Below are 23,128 nucleotides of genomic sequence, written 5' to 3' on the forward strand. Positions count from 1 at the left end.
TGGATGGAATAAAAAAGACAGACAATGACAAGTGTTGGCGAGGATATGGAGAAATTGGAATCCTCATAGAATGCTAGCGGGAATATAAAGTAGGACAGAGCTGTGGAAGGCAGTCTCGCAGTTCCTCAAAAAGTTAAACGTAGATTTACTACATGATCCAGCAATTCCACTCTTAGGTACATACCCAAGACAACTGAAAACATATGTCCACACAAAAACGTGTACATGCATATTCATTCCAGCATGATTCATAATAGCCAAAAAGTAGAAACGACACCAATGTCCATCAACTGATAAATGGATAAACAAAATGTGTTATATCCATATAACACAATATTATTCAGCCATAAAAAGGAATGAAGTACTGATACACACTACAACATGAATGAACCTTGAAAGCACTACATAAAGTGAAAGAAGGCAGACACTAAAAGCCACATACTGCATGAGTCCATTTATATGAAATGTCCAGAGTAGAGACAGAAAGTAGATTAGTGATTGCCAGGGGATGGAAGGAGGGGAGAATTGGGAGCTAAGGGGGTTTCTTTTTATTAGATAGTGGTGGTGGTTGCACATCGTGAATATAATAAAACCACAGTGCTGTACACTTTATTTATTTTTTAATAAATGTATTTATTTATTTATTTTCGGCTGTGTTGGGTCTTCGTTGCTGCGCGTGGGCTTTCTCTAGTTGCAGCGAGCAGGGGCTATGCGGTGCGCGGGCTTCTCATTGTCGTGGCTTCTCTTGTTGTGGAGCACAGGCTCTAGGCACGCGGGCTTCAGTAGTTGTGGCACGTGGGCTCAGTAGTTGTGGCTCGCGGGCTCTAGAGCGCAGGCTCAGTAATTGTGGCGTACGGGCTTAGTTGCTCCGCGGTATGTGGGATCTTCCCGGACCAGGGCTCGAACCCGTGTCCCCTGCATTGGCAGGCGGATTCTTAACCACTGCACCACCAGGGAAGTCCCACACAGCACTGTACACTTTAAATGATGAATTTTATCTTTAAAAAAAAAAATCACTGGTAAAAATAATAATTGAAGAATGCAAATATCCCTGGGTAAACAAGAAAGGGCATTTTTGGTCAACCAGAAATGATGAAGACTTCTTAAATATGGAGGGCAGATGGAATTGGATGGAAGGAGACCACAATCCAAAACGTACCCCATACGACTGATTATGCTAGGAGAGGCTCTGGGTGCTTGTCTCCAAGTGGGTGAATGGTAGGGGCAAGCGGGAGGGAATCCCACAAGGAGTGCCGCAGAAGCACCCAGGTGGGTCCCTCGCCCCACATTCCTCATCCAGTCACACCACAGAGCTAGAAGCCAAGCGTCTCTCCAAGGATACTCGGGTGAGGTGAGCTGGGCGGCGCCCCCGGGCAGGTCAGCCGAGGGGGAAGGAACGGACCCTGCAGACCCAGAGGACCAGCCTCTGATAGACCCTGCCCGGCACCTCCACCCCACCCGCTCATCCTCGCAGTCCCCGGAGGTGGATTGCATAAGCCCCACTCGCAGACCCCCACCCTACCCCAGTCATCAGATCCCACGTGCAGAACTCGAAGTCACCAAAGACCAGAAGAAACCAGCACCAAGAAAAAAGAGCCCCAAACTCAAACAGAACTAACGCTCAAGAAAACAGATAAAAGAGAAAACAGGACAAGCCTTTGGAATCAGTATAATTAATATCCTCAGAGATGCAAAAGGAAATTGCAGCTATGAGAAGGAATCCCCTGGAGCACAGCGATGCGTTCCCCAAATCCTGTGTCAAATGGACTCAGAGGAAGACTACATTTCCCAGCCTCCCTTGCAGATGGATAGGCGGTCATGTGACTTGGTTCTGGCCAATGGGGTGTGGGCAGCAATGATTAAAAGACACACAGACACACACACACACACTCCTATGCCTGGCTCCTAAAACCGTCTCAGGACCCTCTCCTCTCTCTTCCTTGTTGTAGTGACCCTGGTACAGCCCCTCACTCTCACCTGCAGCGTAGAAGCTGTACTGAGGAGAGAATAAAATCCTGATAATTTTCAAAAATCTGGAGACTCCACCTAAAGACAGTGAGTAGACATCCACGGAAAACTCAAGAAAAAAACACTCTGAGTAGCTGCCTGCATGTAATATCAAAGGCCTGGGCAGAGGCAGAAAAGACTGTGTGGGGCTTCCCTGGTGGCGCAGTGGTTGAGAGTCCGCCTGCCGATGCGGGGGACACGGGTTCGTGCCCTGGTCCGGGAAGATCCCACATGCCGCGGAGCGGCTGGGCCCGTGAGCCACGGCCGCTGAGCCTGCGCATCCGGGGCCTGTGCTCCGCAACGGGAGAGGCCACAACAGTGAGAGGCCCGCGTACCGCAAAAAAAAAAAAAAAAAAAAATAGACTGCGTGGACTTGCCAATTCCCTAGCTGGGGGAATGAGCAGAAGCTCCAGGAGTGGGGGGCACCCCTTCCTAGGCAGCAGGAGCTTGGTAAAGACCATCTGACAGAAGAGAAGGCAGAGCCCCGCCACCATGACAACACCCATCTCTGGCTGCTCTCTGACCCCCACCCAGGCCGCCCTCAGGCTCCTAAAACGAGTTTCAAAGGTAACAGTCAGGATTCCTCAAGAAATTAAACATAGAATTCCCACGTGATCCAGCAATTCCACTGCTGAGTGGGTAAAGAATTGAGAGCAGGGACTTGAACAGCTATTTGTACAGCTATGTTCATAGCAACAATATTCACAATAGCTAAAAGGTGTAAACAACCCAAGTGTCCATGGACATCAACGGGTAAACAAAATGTGGTAGATCCATCCAATGGACTACCATTCAGCCTTAAGAAGGAAGGAAATTCTGACACATGCTACAACATAGATGCACCTTGAAGATATTACGCTAAGTGAAACAAGTCACAAAAGGATAAATATTGTATGATTTCACTTCTATGAACATCCTAGAGTAGTCAAATTCATAGAGACAGAGAATAGAATGGTAGTTGCCAGAGGCTTGGGGTGAGGGTGCGGGGAGCGGTGAGGAACTAGTGTTTGATGGGGAGAGAGTTTCAATTGGGGAAGATGAAAAAGTTCTGGAGCTGGATGATGGTGATGGTGACCCAAAAATATGAGTGTACTTCATGCCACTGAACAGTACATTTTTAAATGGTTAAAATAATAAATTTTATGTTACGTATATTTTACCACAATTTTTTTTTAAAGTAATTCTTGGGAATTCCCTGGTGATCCAGGGATTAGGACTCATTGCTTTCACTGCCGTGGCCCAGGTTCAATCCCTCGTTGAGGAACTAAGACCTCGCAAGCCCCGCTGCACAGCCAAAAAAAAAAAAAAGTAACCCTGAGAATCCCCAGTTGATGCTCTGAGCTGGGAAGACGAACTCAAGGCCAGTGAGATGGGGCAAGTGTGAAGGAGAAATCCCTCACACTGTATCAGGGACAGAGCTGCTGCCCCGGCTAAGCTCAAGCAAGAAGGAAAAGTATAAGAAGGCGATGGTGCAAACATGCTATAGCAGGAAAGATGGAAGGGAGGGAGGAGGGAAGACAAGAACAAGAGAAAGATCTAAAAAAGATAGGAATATAGTTTGCAAGGACAAAGAACCCAGTCTGCAACTAACAAGCAATCCCAGGAGTGCTTCACACTATAAATGGAACTTAATAAGAATAGTAATTCAATAAAGGAAGAGCTCAAAAAAAAGATGATGTTTTAAAAGGATGAGATAAGAAGGAAGACTGCAGAGCAAAAGAAAACAAACTGAGATGCACAACACCATAATTAGAAATTCAGTAAGTGAACTACCAGTGTTCTGGGGGCTCTGTCTTGCCCTGGGCAGCAAGAAACAAAAAAGATTAGACAGAAAATTGAGTTAATGGCATGAAGAAAAGATTGAGAAAATACCGGTGAATGCAAGGTAAAAAGACAGATATTAATGCAATTAATGAAGATGATAGACAAGGAGGAGAGGCAAAGACAATCAAACATAAGAATAATTGGTATCCATCAAGTTGACACTGAGATACAACTGTTTAGCAGAGATAAAATCCATGTCAGTTCCCCTGAAATGAAGGAAGAACTAAATCTGCAGATAGAAAAGACATACCAGATACCAGGGAGATTTGTTTCCAAACAATTAATATCAAGTCATATTCTGGTTAAGTTTTTGGTCCTTAAGACTAGAGAAAGAATGATTCTTGCAGTCACCTACAAAGAGGGGGAAAGAAGCTGACTGCAGACTCCTCCACAGCAATATCCATCACGAGAAGACAGTGCACCAATGCCTACCAAGTTCTAGAGAAAACATGTCCCAGGAATAATATTATACCCGCCCAAGTTGTCATTCCAGTTTAAAAGCAACAAATATTCTCAAACATGAAAAAAGTGAAGGAAGGTGCAAAGATGAGTCCTCCCTGAAAAGTCCACATGACAGTGAAACCTAACCAATCGAGTGACAAATCAAAATGAAAGATTCAGGAATGAGAAGCTGTGATAAATGGACTCATAGGGCACAATGAATGAATTTAAATAGCAAAGTAAAGCTAACATGCCAAGGGACTTAGGGCTACAGAAAAGATGATAAACATCATAGACTATGACGAAGCAAAAATAATGTAAGCAATAAAAGTCAGGAAGAGGATGGGGAGGCCAGCGAGCCATTCTTTTTTTTTTTTTTTTTTTGCGGTACACGGGCCTCTCACTGTTGTGGCCTCTCCCGTTGCGGAGCACAGGCTCCGGACGCGCAGGCTCAGCGGCCGTGGCTCACGGGCCCAGCCGCTCCGCGGCATGTGGGATCTTCCCGGACCGGGACACGAACCCGCGTCCCCTGCGTCAGCAGGCGGACTCTCAACCACTGCGCCACCAGGGAAGCCCGAGCCGTTCATTTTTCATTACAGGGAGTCAAGCAACTCTCTGCTACCCCAAAATTGAAACAAGTAGACTATGACTGTACCAGAAGAGTCAAGTCATTCCTTAAATCATTCCTAGCCGCTTATTGATTTTCATCACCTCTTTTGTTAATTTCAGAGGGTTGTTTTTTTTTTAGGAACTACTGTCTCTTGTGATAGTTTAGCTTCTTCACTTTGGCTCCTTCTTCCTCTGATATATTTGAATAAAGTTAACTATAATCATTTTCACGCCATAAATAGTAGGATCCCATCCTCTTAAAGATTCCTTCTTTCTATGTGTGTATAGTCTGTCTGGCTACTAACCTACCCATTCTTCTCTCTATAGAGAGGGACAGAGAGGTGTCAGTCACCCACTGTTGGGGGAGGGGCAGAGTTGACTTTCTTCCTTACACTTGTGTATTGCTTGAATTTTTATGATGGACGCATATAACTTTTGTTTAATAAAATGTGGTCGTTAATTTAAAATTTTTTAAAGACACACCAGAGAAATGCTAACATAAACAAGAATGGCAATATTAATATCAAACAAAAATGGAATTAAGGCAAACACATTATAAGAAACAAAGAGGTGTATTTCATGTTGATAAAACGTCCAGCCCACCAAGATAGCAATGATACTCATCAACATTGTACCTAATAACATAGCTTTGACATGGATAAAGCAAAACTAGAACACAATGAAAATCTGATGAAAATCAAGCATATTGGGAGATAGATTTTAACATGTCTATCTCAGAAACCAACCTCTGTGAAGGTGACAAAATAAATAAGGATGCATATTATTAAAATAACATAATTAACAAGCTTGATCAGATACGTATACATGGAATTTTGTACACAACAAGCAGACTACACATTTTTCCCCCCAAACACACTAAACATACTGAAAAGCATGAAAATGTATTAGGCCACAAGAAATCTCAACAAATTTCCCCACCTCACCCCCCAAAAAACCCAACAAACGCAAGATAGCACAGAAACCATATTCACTACCCACAATAAGAAATTAACAAAGAAAGCACGCACTGAAGAAGTTCTCCTGGAAGCACTGTGGTCTTAGGGAAAGAACACAGCCCTTGGTGTCCAACCAGCAGCTAAAACTCTAGTGCTGCAAATTACCACAACATTGTAATTTTGGAAAGGCCCTTAACTTCCCTAAACCTCAGTTTCCTCACTGTAAAGCTGGGATAAGAAAAGAATCTTCCCCTAGGGGTTTAGCAAAGATTAAACTTAATACGTGGGACTTCCCTGGGGGTGCAGTGGTTAAGAATCTGCCTGCCAATGCAGGGGACACGGGTGAGATCTCTGGTCCGGGAAGACCCCACATGCCACGGAGCAACGAAGCCCGTGCACCACAACTACTGAGCCTGCGCTCTAGAGCCCACGAGCCACAACTACTAGGACCACATGCCGCAACTACTGAGCCTGCACGCCTAGAGCCTGTGCTCCGCAACGAGAGGCCACCACAGTGAGAAGCCCACGCACCGCAACCAAGAGTAGCCCCCGCTCGCCGCAACTAGAGAAAGCCCGTGCGCAGCAGCGAAGACCCAACACAGCCGAAAATGTTTAATTAATTAATTATTTTTTAAAAAGTAAACGTAATACATAAGTATGAGTCCCTCCCTTGAGGAAACATGGTAACTAAGTCTCTCTAAAAAGTATGGATGCAGGGAATTCCCTGGCGGTCCAGTGGTTAGGACTCAGCACTTTCAATGCCAAGGGCCTGGGTTCAATCCCTGGTCAGGAAACTGAGATCCCACAAGCCACACGGCGTGGCCAAAAACGAAAAAAAAAAAAAAAAGTGTGGATGCAAAAGATCATGGTTGATATCAATTCACAAATCCAGAGGGGGTAAACTGAGGCACCAGGGGGCTGATTCAGAGTACAGACACCAAATCTTTCTCTTTTTTTTTTTTGCAGTACGCGGGCCTCTCACTGTTGTGGCCTCTCCCGTTGCGGAGCACAGGCTCCAGACGCGCAGGCTCAGCGGCCACGGCTCACGGGCCCAGCCGCTCTGCGGGATGCGGGATCCTCCCGGACCGGGACACGAACCTGCGTCCCCTGCATCGGCAGGCGGACTCTCAACCACTGCGCCACCAGGGAAGCCCCAAGACACCAAATCTTGATCCGCCCCACCTTTCAGATTCTCCGCCTCCGCTGCCTTCCCACCCCCTCGAGGCTCCCCATCCTCCCTGGAAGGAGCCCCCGGAAGAGAGACACAGCCCTTACCTCCAGAACAGCTCACACAGGCTGTGCAGCGGCCATTTCTGTCCAAGTAGTAGTCGGGATCACACTGCTTCCTGCAGTCATTGGGCCCCTCAGGGCACAGCTCCTTCAGGGAACGCCCTGGGGAAGAGAAGCAGAGAAGCTCCAGGTCAGGCCACCTTGGAGGGTCATTGCTGCTGGGGTGTGGGCAGGGCCTGCCTCAGAAAGAGGTGACTCAGAGGTGACAGAGGTGGAGAGAAACGAACTCCTGAGGACATCATTCAAACCTGAGTTATGGCACCATGGACTACTCTGTTATTGACTCAATTATTTCCCTTTTGTCTTGTTTAGGCCTGAGTTAGGCTGCTGTTCGTTACAACCAAAGGAATCTAGACCAGCCGATCTCAACATTTCTCGTGTCCCCTAGTCATTCTGGGAGAGCCTGTGGACCCTGCAAGGAATCACGTTTTCAAGTGCACAAAATAAAGCACTTAGGATTACGAAGGAACCAGCTATGTTGGCATACAGTTATCAAAGCGTTAAACAAAATAATTTAAGATGTAATACATGTGATTCTTTGTAAACTCATTAAATAAGATCTAATAACTGCCATAGTTTCAAAGTAGTGATGAAAATGAACAAGGTCTTATGATGTCTGCGGCAGTTGTAATGTAATATGAGAACACCTGGCTTCTACTGATGGAAAAGCTGTAGGTTCTGCTAGTACTGCTGTGCTTTGTTGCCTTAATTCATAATGGAAGGAATTCATAAAGGGAATTTTTGTTAGAGGCGAATGAAAATAAGTGAACTCAGTCAGGTTCATGGCTTCCCTGAAATCTACTCACGGACCCTTGGGAGTCCATGGACCACAGGTAAGAGTCCCTGCTCTAGAATAACATGCAAGAACCTCTCAAAAGTACTAGCTTGATGGTACACACCCTCTAGCTCAGGAAATTTCAGTAGTTCCCCAGTGGGCTTTCAGAGAGGTAAATCTGACCCACCACTCCTTGCTGAAAACTTTCAAAGACTTCTCATGGCTCCCAGGATAGAGGTCTAGGTCCTTACCATGGTCAATGCCCACTCATATACCCCTGGCTCTATTCTCTAGCCACACTGGAGTCCCCCTGTTCCCCAAGGTGGCCATGCTCCCTTCTGCCCCAGGGCCTTTGCACAAGCTGGTCCTCTGCCAGGACTGCTTTTCCCCTCTTTCCCCTAGTAAACTCCCACTCAGCCTTCACATCATAGTCAAGGCATCACTTCCTCAGCAACTTGGACAGGACCCCTGTTATAAACCGTCAGAGACCCACATACCTTGCCCTCTTACACCTAACTCTGTTGTAGTTCCATATTTATTTAGAGGATAAACTTAGTGTCTGGATTTCCCACATGAGTGTCAGCTCCTCAAGGATGGATCTTTCTGTGTCTGCTCACCAATGAGTCCCCGTCACAGGGGTGGCACGTATTTGATTAATACATGTTCTGACAACCTAAGCAACACAGACTCCTCAGCCTGGCACTCCCAGGCCTCACTCTTGTCTGCGGACTCCTGGTCTGGCGTCATCGTACCTCATTTGCTTCATGTACTCTGTACCCCAGCCAGCCTGGGCCTCTCCCATCTTTTCTCTAGCACTCCTCAGATGTCCTGGAATGTTGTTATGGGTTGAATTATGCCCCCCCCCAAAAAAGTGAAGTCCTAACCCTCCAGTATCTCAGAATGTGATCTTATCTGAAGACAGGGCCCCTACAGAGGTCATCAAGTTAACATGAAGTCGTTAGGGTGGGCCCTCATTCCGTATGACTGGTGTCCTTAGAAAAAGGGGGAAATTTTGGATATAGAGACAGATATGCACACAGGAAGATGCCCACATGAAGAGTGGAGGTATGCTGCCACAAGCCAAGGAACCACCAGAAGCTGGGAGAGAGGTCAGAACCTTCCTTGGAGACATCAGAGGAAGCACAGCCCTGCCAACACATTGATCCTGGACTTCTAGCCTCCAGAACTGTGAGAAAATGAATTGCTGGTGTTGAAGCCACTCAGTTTGTGGTACTTTGTTAATGGCAGCCTAGGAAACTGATATGAGAGATACCCCCTCCATCTCCATTTCCACCCCAGGGAACCTTCGTATCTAGCCAGGTCCGGCTGAAACCACCCCCCCACCATGGAACTTTCCTGATCACCTGATCCTTTCCAGATTCCCCTCCTGGGTCCCTTTAAAATCGCCTCTCAGCACCAGGGGCTGTTCTGGCGTGAACTTTAGAAAACCCTCTGTTGCAGGATACACACTCACAGGTTCAGAGTAACTGAGTTGGGGGTCAGTCTGACTCACTAGACTCACACTTACCACCAACTTCGCGCCAGGGACTGATTTATTTTTATTTATTTATTTGGCCATGCTGCAGCATGTGGGATCTTAGTTCCCCGACCAAGGACCGAACCCATGCCCCCTGCAGTGGAAGTGCGGTGTCCTAACCACTGGACCACCAGGGACGCCCCCAAGCACTGATTTAAGAGATTGAAGGTGAGGTCCCTGCCCTCATGGAACTGACACTCTAGCCTGGGAAAGAGACAGCACGTAAAGAAAGAAATTAGCGGGACTTCCCTGGTGGTCCAGTGACTAAGAGTCCGTGCTCCCAATGCAGGCGGCCCGGGGTTCGATCTCTGGTCGGGGAACTAGATCCCACGTGCCGCAACTAGGAGTTCGCATGCCGCAACTAAAAACAGATCCCGCATGCGGCAACTAAGATCCAACGCAACCAAATAAATAAATATTAAAAAAAAGAAATTAGCAAGTGGGTTCAGACTTCAGAGACAGACTCCAAAGAACATACAGCAGGAGCTCAGGGAGAGGAAAGCAGTGGAGAGTGGAGTGACAGAGTGAGACAGCGGGGGATGGGGGGGGCCTACTGAGTCCCAAAGGACTGAAGGATGCAGCTGTGCAGGGGCAGGGGTGGGGGTGGGCTGGGAGCATTCCAGGCAGAGGTAAAGGCCAGTGCAAAGGCCCTAGGGGAGGAAAAGGCGTGGCTTGTGCAGAGGACAGAAAGGCCACGGGCCCTGGAGTAGAGGGAGCAGAAAAATGATGAGTGTTTATTGACTGCTAGTTTCTTCTTTTCCCAACTTTCACGTAGATCTTCTCCCCTGAGCACCACTTTCAGAATCAGAAACGAAATGGTTAAGAAAGCCTCAGGGGTTGTGCTGGTTCTGAGAACTGGTTCCCAAGTGTCCCTCTGTCCTGATCCTCCCAGTCTCCGCTCAGCGCCTTTCTGACTCCAGATGTTCTCACAGTTCGTCCTCACTTTCCGATCACCACCTCTCACCTCTGCCTCAGCATCAGGCAGGCCGGCGCCAGCTGCTTTGGCCCCCGAAACTCCCACGGGCAGAACTGCTCTTCGTTGAGTCTGGGCCGCCAGCCCCTCCGCCCTGCCTTTCCCCAACCCCCTTCACCCCTTTTGCTTCCGCCAAATGGAGCCCCTCCCAGGTCTTGAATGCCCATCCTTGCCCACTCCAGGCCTTGGCGTATTCTGTGTCCTCTAACCAGAGCACACCTCCTCCCCACCTTGGCCTGGCCAACCCCTGCTTGTCCTCAGGATACCTTTGGATGCCACCTCCTCAAGGAAGTCTCCCCTGCATTTTCCGACAAGGTCAGGTCCCCCAGGAGTGTGTTCTCATGGTTCCCAGATGCTAACTGCCTGTTGCAGCAGACGTATTTTGGAAGGACTTTTCAGCCCACAGGCTGCCCTTCTTGGAGAAATGCCCTCATTCCCCCCGCCCCCGCCCCACTAGCAGTGGTCCAGGGCAGTCCTCGCCTTGGGGAACCAGAGCAGAAGTGGACATCTGGACTTTTCGGAGCCATCAGATGCTTTCTTCTTGTGCTTTGGAATTGGGGCTGAAAGATGTTTGTCGAGTGTCCCCCCTGTTGCCCTGAAGAAGGAGTGCAAATGGGGAGGGAACTGTGGACCAGCCGAGCTCAGCCAGAGCAGGGAGGGCAGGGGAGGCCTCCGCTTCCTCCTTGGAGAAACCCTCAGCTCCCCCAGGACAAGATGGGGTACACCCGCCTGGCCCCAAACAAACCGTGCTCTCTGCCTAACACCAGGCCTGGCTTCACATCATCCCCCCACGCCTGCGGGGGAGACCCCTCCTATGGGGGGTGAGTGTGGGCACAAAAGGTAGGGTGATCCAGGAAGGAGGGTGCAGAATAGGAAGGGGGTGTAGCCCGCACACAGGCTCTTCACTGGTATGTCCTGCTGCCTCTCCAAATGCAATGCCTCGGGGTCAGTACCAAATAAGAGTGAAGGGCTCAGGATTCTAGTTAGACAGCCATGTTTGAGCCCCACATGAGCCACTTACTAGCATGTGACCATGGGCAAATCCCTGATCCCCGCCGTGTGCAAGTTTCCTCTTTGGGTTTCCTATCAGGGCTCAATGAGCTAAGATAGTTACAGGCCTCAGCACTGTGGCTGGCGTGGCACATGCTCCACCAATGATAACCATTGCTGTTGTTATGAGTCAGTAAGTGAGCTCCCCGTCACTGGGGGGTGTGTAAGCAGAGGGCTGGGGATCAACTGTTGAGGATGTTAGAAAGGGCATAACAGGCCTGGGTGGGAGGAGGGATCTGATGACATCTTAATTTCTCAATCTCAAAGGTCTCCCCGTTTCCTTCCTCCACCAACCGGCCCCGGTACACAGCTGAATGCTGATTGCAGACAGCGGGCAAAATGTCAGAAATTTCCCCGAGAGACAAAGGAAGGGGTTTTTGTGGGTTTTTCATTTTTCCTCTCTTGCATGCCCGGAAGCACAGGGTCAATAAAACTCCAGCAAAATGCCCCGCCCACCACACCAGCATGGGGCGCTCAGCCACCCCCGGTCACTGGGCCTTGGAGACGGAACATGTGGGGGAAGGGAGCCCCCTTTTCCCAAGTTACGGCATCTAAGTGGAGGGAGCCTGAGACTGAGATGTCACCCTCTCTCTCCCCACCCACTCCCCATCAAGCCCTGCCAGGCGGGCATCAAGGGGGGCTGGGGGGCATGGGAAGGAAGTGTCTGTCTTTCTCCCTGCGGCTGGGATTGCAGGTCCTATGGAAAGTCACAGAGCCCTGTGGGCCACACCACTCAGGAACCCTGACCGCTGCTCTCCTGGGGAGATGCGGTGTTGTTTAAGCCCCCAGTCTGCGGTATTGCGGTATTTTGTTATGGCAGCCTGAGCAGACTGAGACAGATGGGTAGATGTATGGGGGATGGGTGGCAGAAAGAAAGGGAAGGGGGATGGGAGGCAGGAGGAGGGAGAGATGGACAGGTTAGTGAGTGAGTGAAAGAACAGCTACGTAGACAGGCAGGTACGTGGGTGGGTGGGTATGTGGGTGGCTGGCCCTTAAGGCACTAAAGTCCCAAGCACTAAAAAAGCATGGGAACCCACCTGTTACATACTTCAAGTCCAACACTAAACCAGAAAATAAAAGCGAGACAGTCCAATGAAGTTCTACTTTTTCCCCTACAATGACTTCTTACAATCATTTTTGGAAATAAAAAATAACAAATTCTTTCCCAAAATATTTCTCTTGGTCCTTGGTGGCCTGAGCATGGGCTGGGTCTGCGCTCATGGTGGAGCAAAGAGGCTGCAGGTCTAGGAACAGACTGACCAGGGTTCCTGCCCAGCTCGGGCCACATACCCTTGGCGATCTTGTGCATTGTGGCCTGTCGCCATCCTCCAGACAGCAATGCTGGGCCCTCTACCTGTCCTGAAGACCCTTGCCCACTTCCAGTGGCTTGCTGTCCTCAAAGCGAGAGGCAGTTATGATGAGCCTATAGGTGCAGTCCTCCCTCACACCCTCTGCTGGCATTACTAATGTCTTTCCTCCCCCATGAGTCCCTGTTCCCGGAGGTCAGAGACCACAGCTGAGCCCCATGCAGCTAAGGCCACTGGATGTGCCTTGGGACTTTGATAACAACCACATGGGATGGGGATGCTTCATGACCTTGTGACCCTGAGCCTCATCTGCAAAGTGGGGAGAACAAGACCCATGCCTGTTCTGGAAGGATTTCCTGTTGGTGCCCTTCATCTACTCATGGGGCTCATCATTGTGCTGGGAGCAGGTGAGCCTTCCAGGAAGCGAGCTCTGGGCAGGGAGACTGGTCCCCAAGTGAGCTATAGTCCTGGCAGCCCTGGGACAAACGAGTTCCCAGGGCAGGAAAGATGAGGCTTGCCAACTGCTCGTAGGCCCGGAAATGAGCGGCGGTCAGGGGGTGTCAATAGCCCAGGCTCTGGGGTCATAGAACCCTGGGCTCCAGCCCCAGTTGGCTCCCCCATTTCCCAGCTCTGTGACCTTGGGCAACTTGCTTAACCTTGCAGCACCCCTAAAAGTCTCATCCGCAAAATGGCAATGACCAAGGATAATGGTGAAGATCCCATGGGAGGACGCAATGCGTGGGAGGCCTCAGACGAGTGTATATGCCGGGAGTATTCAACAAAGAGCAGCTATTCATTAAAACCTGTAGCCAATGGCAGTGACGATGTTGGCTCTGGTCTTTCCCACTCACCAATCTCCCAGGAGTGTTGTAACTTGAGGACAAAACTCCCCTCTCGTCCCCATTCCCAACACCCCTACTCACACTCGGGGCAGCGGTAGCAGCACTTCCCGGCAGCCTCGTTGTAGTAGCGGCTGGAGTCCCCTCCACAGGCATCCTTGGAGACTCGACCCTGGAGGGTGAAACACACTGGTGAGTCCAGGAGGGTCCCAGACACCCACCGTCCGTCCTGCCCCTCAGGTCCCAGGAGGCCTGGTCTCCACTTGCTATCAGGCCAGGCCTGAGGTGGAGCCTCACGTTATAGAAGTCAGGACAGAAACTTCCTGGAACCCGCTCCACCTTTGGTCTTCCCAGCGGAGGTGGAGGCAACCCCAGCCTTCCATAACTCAGGCCCCAAACCTTGAAATCTCCCTTGACGCTCTCCTCCAGTACTCACACCCAGCCCATCAGCAAATTCTCTCAGCCCCTTCGGACCAACATCGCCACCTCCTCCACCTGGTCCCAGCCCCCAGCCTCTCTCCCTGGGAATAATTCACTTGCTTCCTACTTGGCTTCCAGCATGGGCCCAGCAATAAGAATCTCTGGTAAACTTGTCTGTTGATGTCTAGCACTCATGCAGAAAAGCACACAGATCTCAAGTATATACACACTGAATTTTTACAGCATAAACACATCCTGCCACCAGCACCCAGATCCAGAAACAAGATACTAGTACCCAGCACCCACCTCCTGTCCCTTCCCGCCACGAAAGTCCCCCCCGCTAACCTGACTTCTACACCAGAGATTTGTTTTGTCCACTTTAGAACTTTACCTAGATAGAAACGTACACCCTGGCAACTGGCTTTTTTAACTCAAAATTCTATTGTGAGAATCACCCACATTGTTGCAAACAGCAGCCATTCATTCAAGTTCACTGCCTTGCAGTATTGCATCCCATGAATATGCACAATTTATCTACTCTACTCTTTTTTTTTTTTTGAAGATGTTGGGGGTTGGAGTTTATTAATTAATTAATTAATTTTTGCTGTGTTGGGTCTTCGTTTCTGGGCGAGGGCTTTCTCTAGTTGCGGCAAGCGGGGGTCACTCTTCATCGCGGTGCACGGGCCTCTCATTATCGCGGCCTCTCTTGTTGCGGAGCACAGGCTCCAGACGCGCAGGCTCAGTAGTTGTGGCTCACAGGCCTAGTTGCTCCGCGGCATGTGGGATCCTCCCAGACCAGGGCTCGAACCCGTGTCCCCTGCATTAGCAGGCAGATTCTCAACCACTGCACAACGAGGGAAGCCCCTCTACTCTACTCTTGATGGACCTTTGGGTTGTTTCCACTTTTTTGATCATTATGAATAATCCCACTAGGAACCTTCTTGTACCTGTTTTGGTGCACATATGCACACATTTCCATTGGATGTATACCTAGGAGTGGAATTGTAGGGTCAAAGTATGTGTACGCTTGGCTTTGACTGATTTGCCATACAGTTTTCTAAATTGTACAAATTGACATTTCACTGCAGGGTGTGTGTTCCAGTTGCTCCACGTCTTTGCTAACACTTAGTATAGTCAGTTTTTTTTAATTTTAGCAACTTGGGTGAGCATATAGTGGAATTTCATTGCATCTTTTATTTGCATTTCTCTGATGAGTGATGATGTTGGGTACTTTTTCACATGTTTATCAGCTGTTTGGATATTCTCTCTTGTAAGATGCATATTCAGGTCTTTTGCCCATTTTTTTAAAAATTAGATTGTCCGACTTTTCTTCCTGATACGTGGGAATTCTTTATATATTCTGGATACGAGTTCTTTTTGGGTATATGCACTGCAAACCTCATCTCCCATCTTATGGTTTGCCTTTCCACTTTCTTACTGGAGTCTTGTGATGAACAGGGTTCTTAGTTCTAATGAAGTGCAATTAATGTATCAATCTTTACTTTTACAGTTAATGTCCTATTTAATGTCCAATATTTGCCCACCCAATGCATTTAGATATTCTCCTACATTGTCTTCTAGATAGTGTTACTTAACCTTTCCTATTCAGATTTCATTTTGGTGCCTGGTGTGAAGTAGAGTCAAGACTCATTTTTTTTAAGGAATAGGCATTTTTAACAAGCTCCCCAATGTTCCCAGGGCTCCTTGAAAGCTAAGCCCCTCTGTTAGGGGCTGGTTCATGAGAGGAGAGTCTCTGCTGAGTTTGGGGGAAGGAACTTTGTCCTTCCTGCTGAATGAGAGGGGAGCATGAAGCAGGTTTCTGGGAAGACCCATAACAGGGAGCTCCAGGAATGGAGAGTGGGAGGGAGTGGGGGAGACAGGGGAGGAGGGAGCTGTGTCCCACCTCTGTGTCTTCAGCATCCAAGATGATGCCTGGCAGACAGGAGGTGGCCACTCATGGGATGAATGAGGTAAAGGCTTTCTTGGTTTGGGGGAGGAAAGCAGAAGCCCTTTACCTGCTGGGGAGAGGCCTGGCCGGCCCAAGGGGATTCCCTAGTCTTTTCTCCATCCGAGGGAACTGTGAAAATAATAAACGAATACGTCTGCTATGGGCAGAGAGCAGCAAGGAGGTCAGCGTGGCTGGAAGGTGGACACGTGGAGTGTCAACTACATTCTTCATTTTTCTTTGTCTGCACATCTGAAATGTTGCCACATAAATTCGAAATGATAAACATAACCTACATTTGCAGACACCAGTCACACAGCACTTATGCGTCTCATGTAATCCAGAGCCCGGGGCCTTGAGGACAGTCTGTTTGCCAATGGCGCCCAGCCATCCCCTCCAGTGGAATCTCATTCTTCTCAAGTAAACAGAGCCTGTCTAGGGGCAGAGACCTGCCAGGACAACCCAAGCTTCTCCCTGACCCGCAGCATCTCACCATGCGAGCTCGGAAGCCTATGGCTGGGGTGGGCTGGGGGCAGGCGGCGTGAGGGTTCAGCCCTGCTAGGCCTGCTGATTGTGTGGGAAATTCTGGGCCCTTGGCCTGGGTTTTCCCCTCCTGGCCTGCCTACTCCTCTCACTGATAGCTGTGGACTCTGACGGGGACGTGGCCCTGATCAATCTCCCAGGGCCTGAGGGGACAGCTGAGGGGAGCCCAAATGCTTATCCTTCATCTCCTGCCACCTCACCCTGGGTCAGTGGAGGGCTGGGAGGGGCAGAGAAGAAGAGGGAACCCATGGTATTACCTATCACTCCCCCCCCACCAACCATGAGTCACACATCACCTCCTTTAGGCCACCCCCAGCCCTTTGGGGCCAGATCACCACCCCACATTACAGATGAGGAAACTGCAGCTCAGAGAGGTGCAGTTACCCACCCAAGGTCACACAGCAACTAAGCGCAGACAGGAGATTTTGAACTTCACTGTGTCCCCAGTTCTCTCTCCCTTTCTGGGCCACAGGCTGCCCATCATGAAAATGAGAAAGGTCCAATGTGCTGAGAAGGACATCACATCCCATCGGTGGTCTACCTACCAAAAGTCCACAATCTGAATCAAATCATGAGGAAACATCAGATAAACCCAAACTGAGGGGTGTTCTACAAAACAACTGGCCTGGACTCTAAAAATGTCACTGCATGAAAGACGAGGAAGAGCTGTGGAATGTTCCAGTATAAAGGAGGCTAAAGACTGGAGAACTGAACGCAATGTCTGGATTGGATCCTGAATCAGGCTGGGAAGGGGGATATGCTATAAAGGAGAATATTGAGATAACTGGTGAAATTTGAATATGGGCTTTACATTTGATTATGTTCTATCAAGCTGAATGCCTGAAAACTTGTTTATGTAAGAGATGTCCTTTTTGTAGAAGAAACATGCTGAAATATGTAGGGGTGAAGGATCAAAATGTCTGCAACTAACTAGCCAAAGGTTCAGTAAAAGATGATAAGAATAAAGTGTATACATAAAGAGAGCGAAATAAAGCAATTGTACAAAACCACATGTGTAAATAGTAGCACCCCCTAGGATTCTAAGCGCTCAGGAAGGAGAGGGCAACTCTTTTCAACAATAAATCTGTGTAAATCCGTAGTTTGCCACCAGGGGGCGCGATCTTCTCACCGTCCCCAGGGACAGTGGGATTTCAGCCAGGATGTCCAGCTGAAGCCCATCAGAGCCCCAAGAAGGGAGTAGAGAACTTGGGGGCCTCCGTTCCCGGGTGGGGCTTATGGGAGAAGGGCTGGCCCCCTCGACCCCATGGAGGGGCCGACCCCGCCTCCCCCAAGCCATTCCCAGAGATGTAGGTGGGGTCCAGGCTGGGGCATAGCTCACCCCATCCCCTAGTACTCACCCCAGACATCCCCAGGCCCCTGTGACTGGCCTTCTCTGGAAAAGACACTGGGGACTTTTCTTTGACTATGATGTCATGGCTTTACAAGCGCCCAGAAAATGGGTCAATGCAATGCACACACGTTGCAGAAGTAACAACAGCACTTACTGAGCCCAAGAGCCCTGTGAGACCCTATTAGCACAGAAATCTGTCTGGGAGAGGTGAAGAGTCTGCCCAAGAGCACACACCTTGTGGAGGGTCAGGCTCTGAGTCCAGTCAGCTGACCTGACCACTCCAGGGCTACACCGAACACCTACTGTGTGCTGGAGAGCTGACGGGTCCCAGAACTCCGTCCAGGGCCGGCACTCCAGTTGGGGAGGCAACCCCATCTTCCCAGGGTGTTCCCAGTCCGGAAACTAGAGAGGGGTGGAACCGGGGCCCTGAGCTTTGCCTTAGCAGCGTTGTCCGTGGTCCCCCAAAGCTGGCCCCCACCCGGGCTCAGCCCTCACCCCCGGCCCCATTCATTGCCCTCCCTCTGCCATCTCCCCATCTGCCCCACTGCCTCCACCCCCCTTGGTCTCCTACTACCCACTCACATGGGCCCTTCACCCATACCAGCTCCTGGCAGAGAAAGCAGCAGCCTCGGCGTCTACAGCAGCCTCTGAATTGTGAGGGCCCTGCCAGTTTCCGCTGGCCGTGGTCCCAGACCCTGGATGGCCCATCAAATCCTGCTGCCCCTGGGAAAGGGGGAGAGACAGCTGGGCCATCCTCTGACCCCAGCCTGGGAGGGAAGGGGGGTCAGAAAGGGGAGAGTGGGAGGGGGAAGTCCGAGGCCTGGGAGGGGGGGCTTTTGGATGGGGTTCCCCGGCAGGTTTGAGGCAGAGCAAGTTGTCCACAGGGTGATGAGCTATGTAACCAGAGGCCTGTGGTCCAAGCTTAGTGGCATCAAGATAAAGACAGAGTGGCCTGAAACCTTCCCATTTCTAGACTTATTTTCAGGTTGATTTGGTTTTCCCTACAAAACCTGGTAAATTTCACTTTCAAAAAGCCCCACCTGGGGCTTCCCTGGTGGTGCAGTGGTTGAGAGTCTGCCTGTCGATGCAGGGGACACAGGTTCGTGCCCTGGTCCGGGAAGATCCCACATGCCGCGGAGCGGCTGGGCCCGTGAGCCATGGCCGCTGAGCCTGCGCGTCCGGAGCCTGTGCTCTGCAATGGGAGAGGCCACAACAGTGAGAGGCCCGTGTACCGCAAAAAAAAAAAAAAAAAAAAAAAAAAGCCCCACCTGGCCACAGCTGCAGAGACACAGGAGCAAGGCCACACCTGTAGAAGCCGAGAGCCTAGAGCTGAGGGCGAGGCGCAGGGGCGGGAGATGGAGGAGTCAGGTCAGATGCAAAATACCCACAAGGGCTGGAGCTGGGCAGAGCTGGGAGGCGCAACCCACCCGCACCTCTATTACTCACAGTGAGGTGCCGGAGCCCAGTGGCATTGGCACCACTTGGGAACTTGCTAGAAATGCAGAATCCCAGGCTTCACCTAGACCTACCATCTATCCCATTTTACAGATGGGGAAACTGAGGCACGGCGGTGTTAAGAAACTTGCCTCAAGTCCCACAGCTAGGCAGTGTTAGAGACAGGATTTGGCCTTAGCCATGTGGCTCAGGCTCTTATCCAGCAGGCTCTGCTTCCCTAGCCCCATCTGTTTAACCTCCAGCTCTACTCTCAAACCCACCAGCTCTTCCTCACCTCCCTGCCTCTGGGCTTGAGAATGGCCAGCCAGGGTCTCCTCACATCCACCCATCCCCAGCATCCCACTTACAGTGCAGACGCCAGAGCGATCTTTTCAAAACACAGATCTGGCCTCCTCCCCTCCACCCTGTTGAAGATGAGGAGATGGCTTCCAACCGAACTATGGATAAAGGCCAAAGTCCTGACAGTGGCCCAAGAGACCCTGCCAGGCCAGCCCTGGCCCATCTGGCCTGTGCAACCTCAGGCGCCCTCTCCCACCAGCCTTCTTCCCATTCCCACGTGCACCCTCCAGCAGCCTTGTACACACTGTTCCCCTGAGCATCCCATCCACCAGGTCCAGCACATCCCAACTCATCCTTCAGATCTCATTCATGCATGCCTCTTCCCCAGGCACGCCCCCCACTCCCTGATCACCCCCATCCAGGTCAGGTCTCAGCAGGTGAAAATCAAGATGTGGACAAGGCTCTGTCCTTGCTGGAGGCTCTAGGGGAAAATCCACTTCCTTGTGGTTAAGACTGAAGTCCCGTTGCTTTGCTGTCAACTAAAGTCGTTCCAGCTTCTAGAGGCTGCCGCATTCCTTGGCTTGTGGCCCCCTTCCTCCATCTGTAAAGCACACAACAGTGGGGAGAGTCCTTCTCCTATCACATCTCCCTCTTCTTTTGTGTCATCTCTCTTTCATGCAGCCAGGAAAGTTTCTCTGCTTTTAAGGACTCGTGTGAGGACATTGGGCCCACCTGGATAATCCAGGCTAATCTCCCCATCTCAAGGTCTGTACCCTTAATCACAGCTCCAAAGTTCTCATTGCCGTATAAGGTGACATATTCACGGGTTTCTGGCCACAGAAACCTAGTAAGTAACCACTAGGCTATTCTGCCAACAGGCTGGGCTTTGTCATCTCCTAGTCCTGGGGGATCTGAACCCTCCCTCTGCCCTGAGGGTTCACCTGAGCTCCAGACCAAGAGACTACATGAAACTGAAGTCATCCTCCTCCCCGACCTTAAACACACCCATGACACACAACGTATCCCTGTCCTGGCCATATCCCTCACGGCCATCACACCTATGTTCGGGATCCAGTTCCTACCTCTGGTCTTCAGGAAGCTGAGGGGGACTGTGTATGGCTCCATGCAGCCTGGCCTCATAGCTGGAGATAAAACCCAAAGACAGTAGACACAGAAAGAGCCTGGAAGGAAGAGGAAGGAACCTGGAGCCCCTGGCAGGAGGAACAGGTAAGCACCTCCTCTGAGATGAAGTTTATGAGAGTTGATGAGTTTATCCTCACTGAGTATCTTCCATGTGGGATGGAGGAAGATGAGAAGGGGTCTCTGTGGGACTTCCCTGGTGGCGCAGTGGTTAAGAATCCACCTGCCGATGCAGGGGACACGGGTTCGAGTCCTGGTCCAGGAAGATCCCACATGCCGTGGAGCAACTAAGCCCGTACGCCACAACTACTGAGACCATGTGCCACAACTGTTGAAGCCTGCGCGCCTAGAGCCCGTGCTCTGCAACAAGAGAAGCCACCGCAATGAGACGCCCACACACGGTAACAAAGAGTAGCCTCTGCTCGCCACAACTAGAGAAAGCCTGCGTGCAGAAACGAAGACCCAGTGCAGCCAAACATTAATTAATTAATTTTTTAAAAAAAGAATTGTACCAATTCAAAAACAAAAAAAGGAAGGGGTCTGTCGACAGCAGAATAGCCCCCCTCCAAAGATGTCCATGCCCTAAACCCCGGAACATATGTCAACTTAAATGGCAATGGGGAATTAAGGTGACAGATGGAATTAAAATTGCTAATCGGTGACCTTGAGAAGGGGTGATGATCCTGGATTATAGGGGGCACAATGTAACCACAAGAGTCCTTAAAAATGCAAAGAGGGAGGCTGAAGAGTCAGAGTCAGAGTGTCAGAGAAGGAGACAGGACGGGTGCAGGGTCAGACGGATGCTATGCAGCTGGTGTGAAGACGGAGGAAGGGGCCACGAGCCAAGGAGTGCAGGTGGCCTCTGGCAGCCAGAAAGACAAGGGATTGGATTCTCCCCTGTAGCCTCCAGAGAGGAGCACAGCCCCGCCTACACCTTGATTCCAGCCCAGGGACAACCATTTCGGACTTATGAACTACAGACCTGAAAGATAATAATCTGTGTTGTTTCAAGCCACTGATTTTGTAGTAATGACAGTCACAATAAGAAAATAAGGGCTTCCCTGGTGGCACAGTGGTTGAGAATCTGCCTGCTAATGCAGGGGACATGGGTTCGTGCCACGGTCTGGGAAGATCCCACATGCCGCAGAGCAACTAGGCCCGTGAGCCACAAGTACTGAGCCTGCGCTCTAGAGCCTGTGCTCCGCAACAAGAGAGGCCGCGATAGTGAGAGGCCCGCGCACTACGATGAAGAGTGGCCTCCGCTTGCCACAACTAGAGAAAGCCCTCGCACAGAAACGAAGACCCAACACAGCCAAAAATAAATAAATAAACAAATATGGGGTTTAAAAAAGAAAAGAAAACAGGGCCCCTCCTGAGAAGACAAAGAGTAACCCTGAGTCCCCTCTACCACTCATTCACTGAAGGCCCAGCAGGAACCAGGCCCTGTGCTACGTGCTGGGGATGACACAGAGGCCAACTCCAGACAGTGATGTTTCGTGAAGACAGCTCCCAGGACAGGCACATGGGAGACACTAAATAACAATCCACGGAATGAATGATGAAGGGGACCCTCACAGATGGGATCAGGAAAATACACGAATCACTAGCACAAAGTGGAATAACATAAGAGTCATGAGATAAACAGAGAAAAAGAACTAACGGGGGATTCATGATGGTTCTTGGAGGAGGAGAACTTCCGTTTTGGGGTTTGTTTTGTTTTGCTTTGTTTTGTTGAAGGATTCTTGAGGGGAGGGAATCTCAGACAGAAAGCTCCGCAGAAGCAAAGGTACAGAGGCCGGCAAGAATAGAGCTGTGGGGCATTCAGTGTCTTGATGGGCTGGACCGTGAAAGCAGAAGGACAGGAGGCCCAGGACTCAGGGCCTCAGTCTGCACTGGCTGAACTCTTGTTTCCCACCCTGCGTTCCAGCAAACACTGGTGCTGCAGGATGTCAGCAGGTGACAAGCAAAACAAGAAAGGAAACACAAAGAATCACTGGGTTCCATTTGAGCGGTTTCTCAGAACCTTTTATCTGCTTACTTGCTGCCTGATTCTCCAAGGGAAGGTTCGGGGTGGGGAAATGGGAGCAGAGGGACAAACTGTTTCCCAAACTTAGTTGGCTATAGAGCCCTTTCCTTGTGGAACTACGATTCCCTGGAAGTGACTTTGGGGAATACTGCCTTTGGCAGTAGGGAGCCACTAAGGTTATAGAGCAGCTAATGTGAGGGGATGGACAGGATGGAGGTGAGTAACAAAACCAAGGTCTGGCCTCGGAGCCCAAATTCTGCAACTTCTTACTCCTCGCTTCCCACTGACGCCCCTCCTGCCCAGGAGAAACCCCAAGCCAGCCATGTGAGCCTGTTGTTCAGATAATAGCCTTCCTGGAGGT

The 23,128-nt window shown here is 50.2% G+C and overlaps 1 protein-coding gene across 3 annotated transcripts in view; it reads right to left on the bottom strand.

Moving 5' to 3' along the window:
* The window catches only part of TNFRSF8 (TNF receptor superfamily member 8), a 69,011-nt gene that overhangs the window by 36,183 nt on the left and 9,700 nt on the right, over window positions 1–23,128 (bottom strand). For all 3 annotated transcript variants that reach the window (XM_022598698.2, XM_089901058.1, XM_089901050.1), the window contains exons 2-3: window positions 13,693–13,780; window positions 7,113–7,229 (exon numbers count right to left, since the gene is read on the bottom strand). In XM_022598698.2, the coding sequence (XP_022454406.2) occupies window positions 7,113–7,229; window positions 13,693–13,780 (205 nt within the window). The remainder of the gene's footprint in view (window positions 1–7,112; window positions 7,230–13,692; window positions 13,781–23,128) is intronic.

The sequence above is a fragment of the Delphinapterus leucas genome, chromosome 1 (assembly GCF_059928025.1).
Source record: "Delphinapterus leucas isolate spDelLeu-1000000601 "Yukka" chromosome 1, BTC_Dleu_Yukka2, whole genome shotgun sequence".
In the NCBI taxonomy this organism is placed as follows: Eukaryota; Metazoa; Chordata; class Mammalia; order Artiodactyla; family Monodontidae; genus Delphinapterus; species Delphinapterus leucas.